General features: G+C 33.0%; 1 protein-coding gene, 1 non-coding gene and 2 pseudogenes across 2 annotated transcripts; all 4 read left to right on the top strand.

Moving 5' to 3' along the window:
* Positions 1-2928: 2928 nt before the first annotated feature.
* LOC140831887 (cytochrome P450 76A1-like) lies at positions 2929-5062 on the top strand (annotated as a pseudogene).
* Positions 5063-9769: 4707 nt separating this feature from the next.
* Positions 9770-11838, top strand: LOC140832421 (cytochrome P450 76A2-like). The gene is made up of 2 exons (XM_073196440.1): positions 9770-10747; positions 11100-11838. The coding sequence occupies exons 1-2, from the start codon at positions 9836-9838 to the stop codon at positions 11709-11711; spliced, it is 1524 nt and encodes a 507-aa protein (XP_073052541.1). The 5' UTR covers positions 9770-9835; the 3' UTR covers positions 11712-11838.
* A 3682-nt stretch (positions 11839-15520) lies between these two features.
* On the top strand, positions 15521-15593 carry TRNAA-AGC (transfer RNA alanine (anticodon AGC)). The gene has a single exon. It is a non-coding gene; the product is annotated as a tRNA-Ala (tRNA).
* A 1479-nt stretch (positions 15594-17072) lies between these two features.
* On the top strand, positions 17073-20319 carry LOC140832420 (splicing factor U2af small subunit B-like; annotated as a pseudogene).
* The last annotated feature ends 1908 nt before the right edge of the window (positions 20320-22227 follow it).

Raw genomic sequence — 22227 nt, 5'->3', positions numbered from 1 at the left:
GATTATGATCCGTGAGACGGTCTCACATGAGACTCACTCTAAAAAGAAAGCGTACATGCCACAATGACGCTGAACAAGTGAACTATTATGTCCAGTATTCTACGGTATCAAGAATAGATTTGTCAACATATAAAGGAACTTTATGTCTCCTAATTAATTTCTTATTTCCAACATCCAATAATGTAATTAATAATAAATAAATTATAAAACAATAAGGTTATACCACTCAATGGACAAGTTTTTTTTCCAAATAGAACACCTCTGGAGTTTATAATATAACATTTATATATTCGTTGAGAGTCGATGTAGTACAAGAGACGACATAGAAAAAGATGTCATCGGATCAATGTCGATAATTGAATAAAAAAAAACACTTATTAATTTGGATTAAGGTGCATGACGCACTGAATATTGAAAAATTTGTGAAAATCATCTAGAGTGAGTCGTCGTTGAAGTTAGCTTTTCAAGTAGTTGAAAAATTACAAATGTCTCCTATAGCTTATAAACTCATGAGATTATCACTATCAAATGGAGACAATCTTTTTAGGATGAAACACTTCTTGAGTTATAAACTAGCACTAACATTCAAGGCTTCAAGCAACTTGCAAATTTGATGCATTCGGCCATTAAAAAGTAAGGCAACAAAAAGGCCAGTTTCATCTTATACTCTTCGATATGTTTGGTAAGGGGATAAGGTAAGATTTAACGAGGAGTGAATTAGCTCATGAAGAATGAGAAGTAGCGATTTTAGCTCATTTCGAGGTTTTGGAGTCAAATCTTTGTTTGGTTATTTTTTTAGTAAACTCATTGTATCAAGCAAACAAAGGACTAAGTGGGTATTAAATGTAGTCACTTAAACCCACCCATACCTTCTTGGACTAACAATTCATATTTTAATATACCCATTTTATATTAAGAAATACCCTTTTGCTTTACCATAAACAATTTACTTTGCGCCAAGGATTTTGTAATTTTAGGAGTGCCCAAGTGTATTTCAGGCATAAAGTGGAATAATCCTTAATTTATTTCGTTAATAAAAATCTTATCAAATACAATATTATTTTAAAATCGTATATTACTTTTTCTTATCTATCATTTTTTATTAACTTATTTAGCGATGAGATTCAATAATTATATCTTTAATACCAAACGTGGCCCGCCCTAGATTTATGTTATTACAACATAGAAGCCTCACTAATAATACATACATGGCAGCCCAAAAAAAATTAAAGGGTCGAACCGAAAGGAACCACAATATGACATAATATGCTCGTTATCACATTAAAAAAATAAAATGTCCAATAAAATTAATTAAGAAATTATCATGATAGATTAAGAAGTTGCGACACTAAGAAAGATAGATATATATTATTTCCTTGAATATTCAAACTCATTTTCATATATTTGTCCATGACAAATTGACAATTTCATGGAGAATATGAAGCCCGAGGTTAATGCATCGGGAGATCGGAGTCAGGGTGCCATTGAGGCGGTTGCCACGCAAATCAATGAAACGTAAAATTATATTAAATATGTAAATGGTAGAGATAATATGTGAAAATTTGAATTTTTAAAGAGAATTAATTATTATAGTTACGAGTAAATTATATCAAAAATATTACTCATCTAAATGGATAGGATATTTTCATAAAAATTAATCGGTGTCATATAATTGGATTTGGACCCCAATGTGTTTTATAGATAGTTTTTTTTTTTAAAAAGCAAAAATATATTTAATTTGGCTAGATTGAGTGGGGTGTATTCAATTCAGAGTTTTGATAACTTTTAATGACTTTTTTAAATGATAGACTTTTATGGATTTGATAAATTTTTATTGACTTTTATGGAATCTTACAGATTATAAACAGATTTATGTGGATTTATGTAGACTTTTTTGCAAGATTTTTATAGACTTTTGTAGATTTTTTTTTATAGAATTTTATAAATTTTGTACTTACCTATAACATGTGATTTTTTATTAATTTCTTTGAACCAATAATTAATTGACATATATAACATATTCAATTTGAAATTATTTTTAATATTTATATTAATAAATAAATTTACTTATTTAAAAGTTAAATCGTTTAATCCTTTAAATGTATATATATGTGGGTTTATATGCATGTTTGTAAATTTTTTAAAATACATCAATTGATTAATATAAATGTAAAAATAATATTATTTATTATTGTGTTAATATAATTTTGTATAAAAATATCATAGCTTACATATTAATTAAAAATACGAAAATGACTTTAAAAAATCATTGTTGTTACGAAACTATTCAATTATTAAGAATTAAACAATATTTTTTTGATCATCTTTTATTATTATTGAATATTACATTACTTTGTATAAATCATAAATTAAAAATCACAAAATCAATTCTATAATTCAAAATTTCCCCGTGTTATTAAAATAAAAAATTATTAAATGAACAATCAGCCAAAAAATGAAAAATTTGAAAAAGAAATATGAAAATATATATAGAAATACACTTCGAAAATTTGAGAGAGTAATAGAAATAGATGAGAGGAGAAAATATATGAAGATATGTGATGTGAAGCGACAGAGAGAGAGTTAGAAGTTTTAAAAATCCATTCAAATCTTTGGGGTGAACCAAATACAATTTTTTATAATTTATAGTTAAACCTTAGGCTTTAATGTTTGTATGTCAATGAATTCCATGGAGTTATTAAAAGTCCATGGAAAATTTGAATACCTGTAGACTTTTATAGAGTTTATAAAAGTCAATGTTGAATACCACTTGACTTTTTTAAAACTCCATGAAAGCCTATTTTGAATACCACAAGAGTTCTATAGAGTATGCAAAGTCTTGATTGAATATCTCTAGATTTTTAAAATCTACAAAAGTCATTAAAAGTCAATAAATTTACCACGTTGAATACACCCCCTGAAATTAAGATGGTCTACGGAATCGCGGGCCTAGCACTAGCCTTGCTATTATGGGCCGCATGGGCGGTGGTAACAGAGCGGAGACACCGACGATTGGAGGAGCTCGGCCGGATGCCGCCTGGGCCACAGCCATTGCCGGTGGTTGGCAACATCTTCCAACTAGCATGCGACGCCAGCGCACCCCATAAACTCTTTGCTAAACTAGCTGACAGATACGGGGACGTGATGACTCTCCATCTGGGCTCCATGAGCACGGTGGTTATCTCTTCCAGCGAGGCGGCGCGTGTAATGTTTAAAAACCACGACGCAGTTTTGGCTGGAAGAAAGATATACGAAGCCATGAAAGGCGATATAAGCAACGAATGGTCCCTCATCACCGCCCAATACGGCCCACACTGGCGGATGCTGCGGCGGCTCTGCACATCAGAATTCTTTACCACGGCGCGCCTTGATTCCATGCATGAAGTCCGAGCTAAGTGCATAGGTCAAATGCTCGAGTTCATAACAGAAGCATCCTCCACTGGTTCTGCAAACAGTGTCGGTGTTGATGTGGGGAATTTCTTTTTGTTGATGGCTTTCAATCTGATCGGTAACCTAATGTTCTCAAAGGATTTATTGGACCTAAAATCAGAAAGGGGGGGCCAAATTCTTTTACCATGCAAGAAAATTATGGAGTTTGCAGGGAAACCAAACGTTTCAGATTTCTTGCCGATGTTTAGGTGGCTTGATCCTCAAGGAGTGAGAAGAAAAACACAGCTTCACGTTAAAATAGCGTTTGATGTTTCTGGGGAATTCTTGAAAGAAAGAATGAGAGAAATGGAGACCACCATTAATGAAAAGAAGAAGGATTATTTGGATGTGCTTTTGCAATACAGGGGAGAGATGGAGCGGAGGGACCTCCCCGTTTTTCTTCAACAGTGATCAACGACGTTATTGTGTTGGTAAGCTTCCGGTCGTTTCCAATGCTTAATTTTCTTTCGTTTTCTACTTATTTCCATACTATATAACCATTAACTTGTTCGGTTTTTGGTACTTAATTTTCGGTTATTATGTCTAACTGGTGACATAAATTTGAAAAAACTGCATTATGCGAAATCACGTTATTTATTGAAATGATTGGGATATTCGAAAATTAAAATTTAAAGTATTAAAAAAAACTATAAAATTTTAGTTGATCAAACTAAAAATTGAATAAGTGAATGGAAAAAAAAAAAACTATTTTGCCTCTAGAATTAATTAACCCTCTCCTAACATCAAGTTTGGATGTCCAACGTGAAATGGATATCGATTAAGATATATTAAGAAAAGTAAGGATCATGGGCCAGTATCTCAATTTGTGTATATTAGAGATTATATTCATATCCAATCAAAATGACCAATTTCCTGGGTGCTGGTATGACGTTAAGTAACATTTTAAGTACTGAATAAATACGTGTATGTGTCTGGCATGCATCTAGACTAATCATACTGCATTATCATTTGATAAAATTGTATCGTGTTTTTCATTTCTTCCTTTGTGAAACATTACAGGAAATGTTCATGGCGGGAACGGATACCACAGCACGCTAGAATGGGCCATGGCCGAGCTCCTCCGCAACCCCCAAACTCTTCGAAAACTCCAATCCGACCTCCGAACCCTAATACCACCTGACAAAAAGCTCGAAGAACAACACCTAGATCACCTCCCATACCTAAAAGCAGTCATCAAAGAAACAATAAGACTTCACCCACCCCTCCCATTTTAGTCCCCCACATGGCCATGGATCCATGCAAGATGTTAGGCTACTATATCCCGAAAGAAACCCAAATTCTTGTTAACGTTTGGGCCATTGGAAGAGACCCTAAAACGTGGAAAGACCCTTTGGAGTTTAAACCAGAGAGGTTTCTGGACGACTGGACCCAAGCATGATTGATTAATTACAAAGGGCAGAACTTCGAGTATATACCGTTCGGGTCAGGGCACATCCTTGCCTCTCGCGTGTTGCCAATGGCAGTGGGCTCTGTGGTGCACTTGTTTGATTGGGTGTTGGCGGGTGGGATGAAGCCTGATGAAATGGATATGAGCGAAAAGAGTGGGTTTACTTTGAGGAAAGGAATTTCATTGAAGGCCATACCAGTTCCGTATCAAGACAACAAGTGCTAGTTTGTAAATTAGAAGAACTGAATACAAGATGGCCTGTAATATCTAAATCAAAATTGTAGTATAGTATATTATTAAATAAAGAAATATTACTTTTAAAATAAAAACCATTTCAAGGGGTTAACATATATATTCACCAACTCGTATCAACATTAATTAGAGACGTTTTCAGTAGATTTTCTTTTGTTTCCTTCATGTTTTAGCATATTTCTTTTATTTTTCCAATTTTAGTCATGTAAAAACGTTGTTCCAATTTATAATAGCATAATTAAATTTGCTGCTACAATATTAGACCCTTGTTCATAAATTTTTCCTGCAAATTTCATAAGATGCCTTGTTTAAAGTCTCAGCTTTGTGACTAACCGAAGAAGGTAGAACTAATAAATGAATCAGAATTCACATAGTTTGATCATAGAAGTTAGATTGTTCACAACTTTGACACAGTTTCGTGTATATGACACCGCTCGCACAATTTTTGAAACGTCTCGCTCGTTTTTAAAAAGTGCGGAATATTTTTTTTTTAAAATCAAACGTAAACGTAAACAAATAAAAATTTTAAAATCGTCATCGTATAAAAAAGGTTCATCTCCTCTCAAAATCTCATAATCAAAATGCAGAAAACATGCGGTCCTCGGGTCGTGTCACCCCACCAAGTCTGCCTACTCAGTGTTTGGCACCTCCAGTCTCCTCAACATTTAGCTCACCTGCATCACACACGCCTAGTGAGTCTAAAGACTCAACACGCCTGTACCAGGAATAACAAGTACATATATAGGCACATAACAGTGAAAAATATCATACTCAACATATCTTTCATGAACTTAAAAAACCTTAATGCCAACATACCTTTCATGAACTTCAAAACATGAACATAAACGTGTCGTATAAAATCATGTCGTGTCGAATAATGTCATCTCATATCATCATATACGTGTCAAAACAGCTCATCATATCGAAGCATGTCATCTTATGTCATCATATACGTACACGTGTCGTGTAAAATCATAGCGTATTAAAGCATATCATCTCATGTCATCATATACGTATATATTTTATTTTTAATTGAATTCAGTTCATTAGTTGTGACTTTCGTATCAGCTCTATCGTATCAGCTCTATCGATGGATCCATCTAATAAAAACCGTGGTACCCGGCGGCAGGGGACATCAGCGACGGCATTACCCGCCCACTGAGCCCGGGCCTCAGCTCATCATATCTCATGTCATCGTATACATATACATCGTCAGTCACAACCAATTTCCATCCTTCAAAAATATCATCGTTTTCATCACTTAATAAAAAATATGTATATGCGTAATTTTTTTTCCTTAAACCAAGCATGCACCGTATTTTTCATAATTGCGTAAAAATCATAAACATGATGCATAAACGTTAAAACATAATAAAATTGTGCTCAGGGCGCTGCCTTGACCAAAATCTCACCCCGGGTGCAAAATGACCATTTTGCCCCTGTAAACCCAAAAATTATCGTTTTGCCCCTAGACGTAAAATTCCACGTTTCCGACATTTTCTTAATTTCATTGACTCTAACATGTCCCAAATAATTATTTAAGCCTACATTAATTTTCCCATATTTTTATTTGACTTAAATCAATGACCTTTAAATTAATCCTTAAATATAACATAATAATGCGCTATAATCCCGAATTAAACCCAAACTTAGCATAAAATTCCCAAATTAAAAACTTAGACTTCTAATAATTATTTTAGGCTAAATATAATTCCCATAATTTTTATTAAGCTTAAATCTAGACGTTTCCATTAATCCTTTAATTAACGTTTCTTGCGACGACTAAGTCCCGGATAAATCCAAAACTCATTATTTTGATCCGAAGCTTACCAAACTCCTTAAAATATCCCAAAACATATTTAAAATCATTCCTAGACGTAAATTCGAGCTTATTTCATAACTTAATCAAATTGTTATAAAACTTGGACCGGGGTCCCGGTTTTAACCCGAATCGAACCGAAACTCAACCAAAATTTTCCCAACTTTTTACCATATCTTATGAACACTTAAAAAGAGCCTAAAACCACCAAGACTCAGCCCTTAAGTAATTCTGAATGGACCATAAAGCTGCTGGACAGTTCCAGCTATTCCCATCTCTCACTCTTCCATGCACCACCCGACTTCTAGCGCTCCTAGGCTCGCACCAGCTCGCACCAGTCACGAGCGCAGCCATCTAGACGTAGACCGGACCCTAAGGAACCTACCAGACCCCCGGGACCAGCCCTATGCACGCTAGATAAAGCGATCACTCCCTAGCCTCCAATGACCACAACTCGCGGCCTCTTCTCTTAACCCATGCTCGATCGGTTTCAGCGATGGTTCCAGCAGAGTTCGAGCCACCCTCAGCTTTTACTCAGACCCCACACAGCCTGTCTCAAGCCTCGGTTAGCCTTTTGCACCGCTGTTCCTCAACCCAACCACACAATCTCTTACAAACCATACCAAACGCGACCAACCCCCTCTCTCGGCCCTTCAACCAACAGTGCCAGCCGTGACTCTACACCTCAAGGCAGCATCTTGTCACAATATCAGTCCCTAAACCAACAAGAAAACAGCAGCCCTTGCACAGATCAAGGAAATCATGAGCAACACAACAAAATACAATAATGAAGTGCAAAACCGAAGGATCTCGCAAGTTCTTAACTAGATCGAAATGTTTCATGATGATATGTATGCACAGCATTAATATGGACGTAAATGATGCAGAAATAAGAGTACGAGGCATGCCTTAACGATTGAAGAACAAGAACGATGCAATGGAGACCCGGGAGAAGCTTTCTTGCAACAACAAGCCAAACACCGAATGCTACCAGCTGCTGGGTGTTGAAAACGTGGGGTGGGAGTCTGAATAATGGTGTTGTCGGTTGGTGAATGTATAATAATGGGTGTAGGGTAGTTTTAAGTTTAGTTTAGGATATTATTAAAATAGTTAATTAATAAATAATGGACCCTAAATTGTCATTTAAGAGTTTAAAAAAATATTTAAGCCCAATAAGTTTAAAAGTAGGCCCATTAATACCAAACATACTCCCGAAAAAGATTTCGTGTTGGAAAGTTTTTGAAAATATTAGTCGAACCCTCAAAAAGTCCCCTAATTCGATAAAATTTTGCACACCGTTAAAAATTAAAATCTTGCGGGTAAAAATACTCAATAAATCCCAATTCTTGAAAATACCTTTAAAACATCTTATATTAATTAATAAAAATTAATCATGTAATAAAAATAATTTTCTTGAAAATTCTCCGGTCTCCGTTTCTCGTTCGAGCGCGAAATGAAATTTAAAATCTTTAATGAATGAACTTTTAAAATTACATGAATTAAATCCTATCATGCAATAATAATGTATAAAATGCATAAAAATAATTAAACACGATTTAATAAAATAAAAATACATTTTATGCTTTAAAAAAAATTAATAAAATACCAAAGCATATAATAATTTACATGCATATGGTTCACGTGGACTTTTCGATTTTCGAGACATTACAATTTTTCTCAGCAAACACACCAGATAATTTATTTGTTTAAACGTTCAAATTAATTTTCAAATTTCAAGACTAGTTTAACTTAATCTATTATGTATGATAGTTTATACAAAACTAGATTTTTTAAATGTCATTATATGGCATGGTGACAAAAGAATTTATTAAGTTGGTCGCGCGTCATGGACCAAGCTAGATACAAAAATCGTCGCAAATAAAATATAGTTTGCGAAGGTTTATACAAAAACCGTCGCAAATTTTTATACACACTCTCAAATTCAATTTATATTATAGTTTTTTTAATCAATTATTTATTAATCATAAATTATTAAATCAATACTGGTTTGGCATATATTGATCACGACAAATTGAAATGCTCGACTGTAAAAATGGCCTTTTCTTCTTTCTTTTATTTGGTCCCCAATTATAAATTGTCATATTACAACATCCCAGGCCGGCCAATGATCATTGAATAGCATCTAGAAACATGCGCTACTACACCTACTATTTTGAAAAAATATTCAATGCATTAATTTTTTTAAAAAAAAATTAACTAATCAATTTATTTATGTGTGTATATATATAAATATATAAATAAATAAACTGTACATATATCTGTACATATACATACCATTTGGTAAATGGTATGGATTAAGGAATATCATTACATTATCGATTTGAGTTTTGACTCGAGTTAGAAAAATAGTTATGTTCGATCGTATCACAAATTAAGCGACGACGATCAATAATTGATCATTAAACAAGATCAAAAATAGCTTGTGATCTGGCAACGACATATATTGATTCTGTTTCATTAAAGGCAAATTAATTCAACAAATTACATGGCATCTTCTAGAATGCAGATTCTTTCGTTGACTAACAAGAAAACAAACAATTCCATTTCATGAAGATATAACATGAAAACTTTTCCTATACTTAATTAAATACATGTTTTTTCGCCGTTTTTATTTAGCGAAATTTATGACTAAATCATTGAAGTTAAAAACAAAGGATCGATAATTAATTTGTTAGGTAATTAATAATAGTTATTTTGATATATATTGCATTTAATATATATAGAAATAAGGATAATAATTAAAAGGTGGATGAATTAATTTATTTTCGCATTGAAGTTTGCGAAATCAGAAAGTATTAAATACGATAGGTTCAATCAAAAGTGGACAAGAGAATCTTGTTACCGCAACGCCTATATAACAAATTTGGGAGAATTTACGAGTGAGAAGTAAAGAAAGACTCGTAAACATGCAGTGGGAGTTGACCATCGTCTATTCTTGCCTTCTCGTTGCCGTATCTATTCTCTTCGTCCTCCGCCAGCAGCGGAGCTCTGCCACCGGGAGGCTGCCGCCAGGTCCACCGGGATGGCCAGTGTTCGGAAACATGTTCGACCTCGGTTCCATGCCGCACAAAACTCTAGCTGGGCTACGGGAAGATTATGGTCCAGTTGTCTGGCTAAGGATCGGCTCTATCAACACAATGGTGCTGCTCACCGCCGAAGCCGCGACGGAATTGTTCAAGAATCACGATGCGAACTTCGCAGAGCGAACGATCACGGAGGTGATGAAGGTTCATGACTTCAACAAGGCGGCTGTCTCCCTCGCCCCATACGGTCAATACTGGCGGGTGATGAAGCGTGTGATGACTGTTGAAATGTTGGTTCAGAAAAAGATCAACGAGACCACCGCTATCCGGAGGCGGTGCATTGCAGAAATGGTGGAATGGATTGGAAAAGAAGCCACCGTCAACAGTACAGTCTCCCCCGCTGGGATAGACGTGGCGCGGTATGTGTTCTTGGCTTCTTTCAACATGCTGGGGAATTTAATGCTGTCCCGTGATCTGGTGAGCCCTGAATCGGCGGAAGGGTCCGAGTTTTTTTCGGCCATGAATGAGTTTATGGAGTGGTCGGGGCATCCGAACATCGTCGATCTGTTTCCATGGCTGAAATGGCTGGATCCGCAGGGTCTGAGGCGAAAAGCTGAGGAAGGGATGGGGAGGATAATGAAGATTGTGGGGCAATTCGTGGCGGAGAGGTTGAAGGAGCAAAACGTTGCAGAAGGGAATAAGGATTTTCTGGAAGTGTTGCTGGCAAGTGAAGGGAATGGAAGAGGGAATGGGGGTGATAAGATTTCAGACCACGACTTAAATATAATTATCATGGTAAACGCAATCATCTTGCATGGCTATTCATTTATTTTAAATATACACGTTCCATCTTTATTGATCAAGATTTCAAGTTCAAACCTAATGAACACGAGATATAACTTATAAGGTTTCCTTACAACCCGACCTTTTTTAAATTAAAACCTGCTTATTTATTTCTTTCCGAACCATACAAAACAATATCTTTCAAATGTTTACAAATACATCATCAAAATGGAGTCTAAAATTGCAAATTTATGAGTTTTTAAGTCTTATTGCCGATTAAATTTCATTTTATTTAGAAAGAAACTGAAAATGTCCATCGATTCAATGCGCCTTGTCATTTACTAATTTGGTTTGATTTTCTCAGGAGGTGTTTCTGGCCGGTTCAGAAACAACAAGCGGCAGCACCGAGTGGGCCATGGTCGAGCTGCTCAGCCATCCGGAGACAATGACGAAGGCCAAAAACGAACTCGCCCAGGTAGTCGGAAAGAGCAACAAATTTGACGAGAATCACATCGAAAATCTACCATACTTGCAAGCTGTGATAAAGGAAACTCTCAGACTACATCCTCCGATTCCATTCCTGGTTCCTCGAAAAGCAATTGAAAATGCCGACTTCATGGGATACAAAATTCCCAAAAACACGCAGGTTTTCGTGAACGCTTGGGCGATCGGAAGGGACCCGGCTTGCTGGGATGACCCTTTATCTTTCAAACCGGAAAGATTTTTAGGCTCGAAGATTGATTACAAAGGGCAGCATTACGAGCTGATTCCTTTCGGCGCTGGCAGGAGGATATGTGCCGGGATTCCTCTGGCTCACCGAATGCTTCACCTTGTGTTGGGTTCTTTGCTCCATGAGTTTGACTGGGGAGTTAATGAGATTGGTCGGAAAGGATTGGTGGACTCGAGAGAGAGGATGGGGGTGACTGTCCGGAAATTGGTGCCGCTGGAAGCCATGCCTACAAAATGCTCGATATGATGTCCGAGTTAAAGTAATCAATAACGTAGCTATCTGATATGTTTTTAGTCTTGTTTGGTGTCCATTACCGCCTATGCCGCCCAAAATGTACCTTCATTTGATTGAATCGAGCGATATATATATATATATATACATAGGCGGTTTGGTGTATATATATATATATATGGATTGAGCATCTTCGTTGCATAAGAGTTGGGATTAATTATATATATATATATACATAGGCGGTTTGGTGTATATATATATATGGATGAGCATCTTCGTTGCATAAGAGTTGGGATTAATTAAGCTAATTCACAAACTTATGGATAAGACACGTTAGAACTAGGAACGTAATTAAGCTAATTCACAAACTTATGGATAGACACGTTAGAACTAGGAACGACGAATTGAGATGCTCACAATGTTGCTCGTTTTGCTTATTTGTCTCTCTCCATTTACTTGGGAGTATGAGAATTTTCCTATTTGATTGGAATTATAGTGATTGAACATTTCTTTACTTAGTAAAAATTACAATTATTTCATTGAAAAATAAATATAAATAAAATACCAATAACTATATTAATGTTTTAAAATAAAAAAATTGTTTTCATAAATATCCAATTCAAATAATCTATTCAATCAATAAATAATGAAACTAGTATTACAAAAATATATTTACTTTAACATTGTAAACGACGAATCTTATCAAAGCTTGACATGCCTCGAATCCTCTTGAAGGAAAAAGGTGTTTTAAGGAATGTGGACACAAGTAATGCATGGATATCGTCTAATGAAAAGATTCTATAAGAAGTATAAACGTAGTATTTTAAACACTGGAGATGTGTTTGGTTGGGTAGATTAAACAAGGTTAGATAAATAATCAAACATTTATCTAATGCTGGGTTAAAATTTTAAGATACTTTAATAATCACTTTGACCCGGTTTAAGACCCAATTTTATGGATAATTATTTGATTATTAATCTAATAAAACATGTGTGATAGACTATCAATACTCATCAAATTATATATTTATCCTCTTATTTCTTATTTTATATCAACACTCATCATTTTATACCATGTCAAATATTATTTTGTCGTTTATTAAAAATACACAATCTACAAATATATTTCTAATAAAATATAACAATAAAATTAATATTCAAATATTATTACTATTTTAATTATTAATTAAATGCATATTTACAAATATATTTCTAATAAATATATTTAAATAAATTTTAATAAATATAAATTATAATTATAAATATTTAATTATCTATCACATTATTTTAAGAATATTTATAATTATTTTAAAAAAAACAATAATATTATAATTATTACTAAACTTTATTTAACAATAAAATTCAAAATATTATAAATATTATTGTTATTTTAATTATTAAAGTAAATACATATTTACAAATTTATTTCTAATAAATATATTTAAATTTATTTTAATAAAAGTAAATTATAATATAAATATTTAATTATCTATTAAATTATTTTAAAAATATATATATTTAATTAGCACTTGTGACATTTTGGTCATTACAATAAAATTTACAAAATTAATCCATCATTTTAAAATTATACCAAACACAATGTTATTTATCCCACCATATTATTAATTCATATCTCTCATTTTTTAATCACTCTAATTACTAATCATTTATTTATCTTATCACAAATACCAAACGGAACCTAAAAATTAGTACACGTACTTATTCTGTCATGTGTTTTATTTGTTAATATTTTCAGATAGAACCAATTATCTTTTTTTATTATTATTTTATTTTTGTCTCTTTTGTATTTCGGAATCATATGACCCAAACACCATTCATTTGGGTCTATTATAAAAATACAATACTATTTAATAAGACTAAAATAAATTTTCCATGTATTATCTAAAGTATATAATTCACCGTGATTTTCATTTACAATAAAAGTAATTTCTTTTATTGGTCATTGCATTAATTTGGTGTTTCATTTCAAAATCAGACAATACATGAAAAATACGATACGAATACGATGTGAGATGAAATTTGGGTTGAACTTTACAGTACATATAAATATAATGCTTTTATAAAAACATTAAAAAAACTATTTTGATATTTATTTTGGCTTGAATTTAGGGCATCTCCAACCCTTGCACCAAAATAACGTTTCACGCCATTTTGGTGCAAGGGCATTTCTCCAACGAAAATAGCTTAGCTCCATTTCCCCTATAGCTCCATTTTTTTAAAAAAAGTTTTTGTTTTCTTTAATTATAAATATTAATATTAAAAATTATAAATATTATTTATATAATAACAACATATTATTTTAATAATTAGATATTTTTAAATAATAATATATTTAAAATAATTAAATAAATCAAATTAAAAAGAATATTTTGAGAATATTTTAGGAATATACGTTTTAGTGTAAGATTTGAAGTAAATGTGTTGAATATGAATGTTATATTTGGTGCAGAAACTACATTATTTTGGTGCAGAAACTGCATCAAAATAGATTATGGGTTGGAGATGACCTTAGAGTCTTAAATTTTGATTAGTTTAAAATATTTATAAAATATTAAATTTGCATTTTATTCGTGATTTATTTATATAAAAAAATAGGTCTCTTATGAAACTAGTCTCACGAATTTTTATATGTGCGACGGGTTAACCCTACCGATATTCACAATAAAAAGTAATACTCTTAGCATAAAAAGTAATATTTTTTCATGAATGACTCAAATAAGATATATGTCTCACGAAATACGACCCCTGAAACCGTCTCACACAAATCTTCGCCATAAAATAAATTGAAAGGCAGAGGGTACGCCTTTAATTGAGCATAAATTTGTTCATATAAGTAGCGTCGTCGTAATTGTTAATTCAAACTCATCGTAATGCAATATGTATTTTTAATTAATTACTCAAGTATGTAATTAAACTGAATATTACTTGGTTACAGACCTGTTCACATGCATGGTAGCAACCATGTTGAAAAAACATGAGATTTGTGAGAAGGATAAGCTATATTTTATTCCATCATAGAGTCAAAACTAATTTTTTTCTTTTTATTTTGGGGGATTTTGTCATTTTGTATAATGTTTTATGATTTATGTTTAATGTCCTGTGGGAATCAAAATACATTCGGCGAATGCATATATATATATTATATATATATTTGTCTCGTATTATTATATAGTTGAGAGTGTGACATCAACTAAGATAAGTTTGTACAACATATTTAAATAAATCAAAAACTTCTAGTGAAAATTTCCGAAAATGGAGGAAAAAGAAACATAGAGGGATTTGGTAATCAAAATTTAAAAACAAACTCGAATGTTCATTTTGTTTTCTTATAATCAATTCTGATATACCCGTACTTCCAAAATACAGTTGCATCAATTTGAGTTATGTCAACAATTTATATAAAATTTACTCAATCGATCAATATAGATTAAGAATAGTTTCATCGGTTGATACTCAATCATGAAACATATGTTGAAAAGTTCCAAACATATCCTAACATTTTTCTAAAAAATAAAATAAATCTATTACTATGTATGCTTAAGTTTAATGTCTTGATTTTTTTTTTTTCATTTATGAAATGTATAAATATTAGGTAGATCGTGTTATTTATATGTTATATTCTATTTTTTAAAACTTGCTTAATCTCAACAATCGTATCTTATGATATCTGTACAGAATTTGTTCGAAGCCATTCTTAATGAAGTTATCGATATTATTGGCATGAAAAGATTTTAAATTTCGTTATCAGGATTCATTTGATAGTTGTAGTCAAGTATATAAACGCAGAACATTTATATTCAAATGGGGATGTAGCTCAGATGGTAGAGCGCTCGCTTAGCATGCGAGAGGTACGGGGATCGATACCCCGCATCTCCAAACTTTTTTAAGTTAAATTTTGTGAAAACAAAATAGAATGAAGAAAGTAATATATTTTCGAAATTATTAATGTGAATAAATTTATGAGACATTTGGTAGATTGATAAATAATTCTCCTTATCCAATATTTGGTATATTTTTAAAAAGCTCATGATAATATCACGTGTCTTGATAAATATTTTTTAGAAAGATAAAATATCCCTAATAGAAGGTGTGATAATTTTAATTTAATGATAAAATACATTACAAATGATTTAATTGCCCTCAATTTATAAATGATTTTTTTATAAATCTATGTTAGTAGGTAGAAATTAAAATCAAATAAATATTTTATTTATTTTTATATATTATATAATATGATAATTATATAAATGAATTCGAGATAATTATATAAATAAATTTTATAAATCTCAATAAAATTATTAGTATCACTCGATTAACCTTAAAAATTGATATTTGACTTGACTCACAAAATCAAGGGTTCAATTATCATATATATAATATATAAAATTAGGTAAAAATAAATAAATCATGCAAGTACTATCGGCACATGAACAGATAAAAAAATATGAACTCAAACAACAACTTTGAAATTATAAATTTATTATGATAAGGTTAATTTTGTCATTACAATATAATATATAAATTTAATCACTCTTATTAAAATCATACCAAATATTAAATATAATATCCTACATCTTATTTATCCTTAACTTATCCTTATATTATATATCAAACGTTTATCCTATCATATGTATCAAACTATGTCTTGTAGATAAATTTTATATGAATATATTTATTTATATAAAATTAAGATAAAAATTTGTGTGAGACGACTTCACGGGTCGTATTTTGTGATATTGATATCTTATTTGAATCCTCCGTGAAAAAGTATTACTTTTTATGCTAAGAGTATTGATTCTAGGAGGAATGGATTTGGATTTGTTATCAAGTAGGAATTCCAGGTTTTAAAAATGGGATACAAATCCTGGAAAAAAAGTCAATTGAAATATACTAATACCATTAGAAGCATTTGAAATCGTATTCTTTTCTATTTTTTATTTGTACAAAAATTAATTAATTATCATAATGCACATAAAATAATATTAAAAACTCATCAAACACTTCAATTTGAAATTACTTATTAAACGTAAAGGCTTGATATATTTAATTTTGATTATATTAATCAGTAATAACATAAGAACTTACAAATTTAAACGAACTTTCAACTCTAAAAAAATAAAAGAAAAAAAAGTCTAACCATCTAGAAACTTTGAGGAGAATGATGTGTTGGATGAAAGAATTTTATTTTTAAATCCAATCCACCAAATCTTATCAAATTTGATGGGATTTAATATACTTGTTGAAATCCCATGAAATCCTAAATAAATCCGAATCCTTTTATTTTAACATCTTGCCAAACTAAAAATAGGATTCTGAAATCCTAACAGCTAGCTACCTTAAGAATTTGGAGAGAAAATGGCGGACGAGCACTTGGCGTCCATCTTCGTACGGAGAAGGATAGGTGAATTGTCCCTTCTACTTCAAGATCGGCGCGTGCCGCCACGGAGACCGCTGCGCGCGTCTGCACACGAAGCCCAGCAGCAGCCCTACGCTTCTGCTTTCCAACATGTATCAACGCCCTGATATGATCACGCCTGGTGTCGATCCTCAAGGCCAGAGCATCGACCCTAAGAAGATCCCAGTCCCACTTCGAGGTTCCGTTAGTTTACCCTTCAGTTCCGTTATATCTCCCTTTAAACCTTCATAAATTCATATATGATTAATTGTCTCTGCTATTAAAATTTTGATGCAATCTTTTTTTGTTATGCAATGTAGGATGTTCTTATTTTACTAGATATTGAATCTGATCGACTAAAACCTAGCTCGTAAGCTGTTGGAGTGGGACTCGAACACAAGGATAAATCAAGCTCGACTCCGTTACACCCCTGACCCTGTTTTTGTCCAAGAGAAATCTCTCTAGATGCTGTCGTTTTTGCCTTTCCTTTTAATTTGCTCACATGCTGTTCCCACACATTTGGTAATAATTGAATTGACTGTGTCTCGCCATGAGAGTATAATTTGGTGACACTTCTCGATGATTATAAGTTTAAATTACTATGTATTTTGATACATTTGAATTAGCCTGTCACTTGCACACTCAATCTGTCACTGCCGTGCATCCCATTTCTTAAATTTGGAATTCAAGTATAATTTTGGTTACTTGATTTACTGGTCTCAATTTTCTTTTCACAAGCCATCAAAGTGTGGAACTTGTATATATGCTTATTTGATAATTTTCAAACAAACAGGACTTCTACGAAGATTTGTTTCAGGAGCTGAGCAAGTACGGGGACATCCAGAGCCTAAACATCTGTGATAATTTGGCTGACCACATGGTAGGCAATGTGTACATTCAGTTTCGGGAGGAAGACCAAACTCAAGCTGCACTTCAGAATCTCATGGGAAGATCTTATGAAGGCTAGTTCTTCTCATTAGTGTCTACAATTTTCACTGTTAAAAAGATAGGTTACTGACAAGACACTAAGATATTCGAGGTCAGGTCTCTGAATTCTCTGGAGGATAGTGAACTTGTTTTGAGAGGATCTATCATAAATCACGTAAATAATGGTGCTAAATTTGTTATGAGAGATCAACAGGGTTTTTTATGTCTTTCAAATTGATTTTTTTTTTTGCTGAACTTGTGCATATTTTACCTACATGTATGTCTAGCATTAACAGGAGTCTTTTAAATTCAGTAGATCGCATGATTCTTTCTTTCTTAAGAGTGCTGGTATTTGAATTTTTAGGGCGTCCAATCATCGCCGACTTCTCTCCTGTGACGGATTTCCGTGAAGCGACCTGTAGGCAGTATGAAGAGAATGTGTGCAATCGAGGTGGATACTGCAATTTTATGCATCTGAAAAAGATAAACAGGTCAGTCTTAAAACAGAACTTGTTCTCCATACTTTTCTTTGAGCTCTACTCAGATTGGTTGCTGATTGATCCATTTGTTTTCTGAAGAGAGCTGCGGCAACAATTATTTCGGAGTAGAAGAAGGCATGGTCGCAGTAGAAGCCATAGCCATAGCCCTCGCCATCGTCACTATAATGAGCAGCATGGTTCTGAAAGAAGAGGTGATCATCGCCACCATGATAGAGGTAGAAGGCCTCGAAGCAGAGGTCTTGGTCGAAGGAGTGAACGAAGCAGAAGCCCTGAAAGAAGGAGAACCAAGGGTTCAGTACGGGAAAGCAGTGTTGAGAGAAGGGCTAAAATTGAGCAATGGAACAAGGAAAGAGAGCAGGAAGAATCTGCCAGAGATGACAATAATAACTTTGATGGTAGTGGTGATAGATATGAACGTAACGATGAGAAGGGCAACGATAATAATCTGCACCCGCCCCAGCAAAGAAGTGAAAGTTATGACCTGTAATGTCATTCCAGCTATCATGGTCTGTCTCCTTTTCTCTGTTCATTTCTCTCTTATCGTACTATTTTTTGCTATTTGTTTAGAGATATTTCTTTTGTTAAATATGGGCGGCTTTGAGAAAAAAAGGCTTACTGCCCATTTTCCACTGTGTAGGTGAGGAAGGTTCATTCTCCTGTGGTATCCTAGAAAACCAAAATCTCTGTTCTCTCGGTTTCCTTCTCCAAAGATACTCACGTATGCCTTTAGAAAAGGAAACCAGTTTAACAGCTATCAACACATGTTTCCATCCCCCCGATGCTATAACTTGAATATTCTATCATCTCTTCGATTTGTCCTCAAAAAAATCTTTCATTTCCTAAATTTAATTTGGAGCTTTCTTTCGAAAGTAACTATAACACTTAAGGTTTGACCGTATGGTCACACAGCAGTTTTTAACTGCTAATTTTGAAGGAAAAAACTCAAAGATATCCTAATTCATATGTTTTTTTTTCATTTCAACTCATAAAAGCGTCCTTCACATTCAAAATAGTCATATTTAACATGGGAAGTAGCAGTATTTCTTCAGCATCTTCCTATCCTGTTGCAAACATGATTATATCTGCTTATTTTATGGTGCTTCTTCCACTTTCTGCATGTTTCCACACGAACAAAGCATTATATTTGTCTCGTAAAAGGTAATTTCTCAAGGATTAATTATTCACATTTTCTCACTCAAATAGTGTTGTGTTTTTTACTTGAAGTTCAACAAATTCTTCTCTTTACCATCCATTATCCTGCATATGACATGTGATTCTGAGAATAAAAATATAATAACAAGGTAAGTTTCCACACCTGTATGCCATCTATATGTTAGTATAAATACCATTTAATACAGTTTAGTTTTGCTGGGTCAGGCATTCCTGCTGGTGCATGCCGTTTTCTATAGCAGCTTATATTGATATTTGACTACAGGTTTGGAGGTTTTTTCTGCAGAGAAAGATACTTGTATTTGGCTGCTGGAGAACACAGTTCAATGCCTCTTCTGATGTTATCCTTTTCTATGCATGATTGATTTTAGTTGGCGACAGACGATTCGGTTCACTTAAGAATATCGCCAAGCTATTTTTGCGCTGTTCCCATTCCACCAGATTATTTGTCTCTCTTATTTATCCAAAACTATCCAAGGAAAACCAAACTTTGTGTTGTGTATTATTCTAGTATTCGACTATATTTGATGTATTATCAATATTGTGGACAACTGAAAGGTTTGATTACCTTTCAATAGTGAAATTGTGAAACTGTGTTGCTTGATGTGAATATTTGCATGGTGTTGATTGATGACCTTAATCCATATAACCCGTGAAGTGTCGTCAACTGTTATCGTACCTTTTTTACACTCAAGTAGACATAATTTGTCGAGAGTCACGAGGGGTAGGGGGTGGTGACCGACCGCTTCACACGGTCGGGCGAGAATATCAAGGCTGGGACTGGGAGGCAAGGACCGTCTCACTCACGTGACCAGCCTTTTTTTTTTATGTAACCTTCTGTTCCGTTGATAATGTCGGATACAATTTTAGAATCATAATTTTTTATTTAGTTTTTAATATACTACAATTTTACAGGGTACATGCATTTAAATTTTAATGATCTTCGTGACAACTTAGGAATCCCATTTGTTTATTTAATTTGGATCAACAAATTTATAACTATAGGAATACGTTGACCATGTGAAATGCAACAACATAGATCCAGAATTTCTCGGTTTATTTCATCCTACCTATATGAGTATTGCTCTCATGATAGAATAGGATTATTTCATGCTAGCATAAGGGTAGTACCCTAATGCTAGATCCAAGAGCCCAAAATTGATTTGGATATGTGGGGTCCATAAATTTATGTAGACCCCACATGTCCAAATCAAAATTAAACCCTTAGATGTGGTGTGAGGGTACTACCCTTATGCTAGCATCTCATCAACCGATAGAATAGATGACCATGATTTGCCCATGCATATATAAGATCTACTTTTTTTTTTGAAATTGTATGTGTGGCAAGATCTTATCTGTTGAAATGAAGTGAGAGTAGTGCCCACATAGGTAGGATCTCATTGCCGAATTTCCCTACCAAAAAAAAATAAGTCTCTCGTGAGATGTCTTACGAATCTTTATCTGTGAGATGAGTCAATCATACCGATATTTACAATAAAAAAATAATACTCTTAGCATAAAAAATAATATTTTTTTATGGATGACTCAAATAAGATATCTGTCTCACAAAATACGACTCATGAGATCATCTCACACAAGTTTTTGTCTCCAAAAAATAATCTTGTAATCTATGGTCGTGTTTGCTCACCAAATTTGTTGTGGTTTTTTGTTCCTTACTTTTTATAATAATTATCACAGTAATTGCACTTTTCTTTGAAACCGGCACCTATTTTTTTATAACCATCAAATGTTCCCATTTTAATAAATTCTTCAAGGAAAAAAATGGCAATTGGTTTTTTGGATAAAGTTAAAAATATCAATTTTGTCGTTAACAAACAAATGATTGGCGGATGATCTTTCTCTTCATCAATCATCATTTTTCACAAAATTGACAAATATAATTTTAGTAATATCTACGAGACGACACTAGTGCATGGAAATATATTTTAAAATAATTTATGACAAAAAATTATGTGAGATAGTCTCACAGGTCGTATTTTGTGAGACAGATCTTTTATTTGGGTCATCCATAAAAAATATTACTTTTTGTTCTAAGAATATTACTTTTTATTGTGAATATCGGTAGGATTGACTCGTCTCACAGATAAAGATTCGTGAAAGCGTCTTATCAGAGACCTACTCATAATTTATACACACATAACAAATTAACCACCGTTTTTTTTCTTTTGAGAATTAATGAGCAGAACTAAAGAAAGTCGAGTAGGTCTCATGTAAGACCGTCTCACGGATCACATCACAATAAAAAGTAATACTCTTAGCATAAAAAACAATATTTTTCATGAATTATCTAAATAAAGATCTGTCTCACAAAATACGACCCGTGAGACCGTCTCACACAAGTTTTTACCAAGAAAGTCGTACATCATCCTTCCACTCCTTTAGGGACAGTTAAGATCATTGGAGAGACTTTGATAAATTGATCTTTTGCTGATATCAACTTTTGTATATTTTTATAATGGTGAGATGGTGATGTAAAATTTTGTTGAAATATTAATAT

Source organism: Primulina eburnea, chromosome 5, assembly GCF_022965805.1.
Source record: "Primulina eburnea isolate SZY01 chromosome 5, ASM2296580v1, whole genome shotgun sequence".
In the NCBI taxonomy this organism is placed as follows: Eukaryota; Viridiplantae; Streptophyta; class Magnoliopsida; order Lamiales; family Gesneriaceae; genus Primulina; species Primulina eburnea.
The sequence above is the reverse complement of the archived record's forward strand: the minus strand, read 5'-3'. Positions and strand labels throughout refer to the sequence as shown.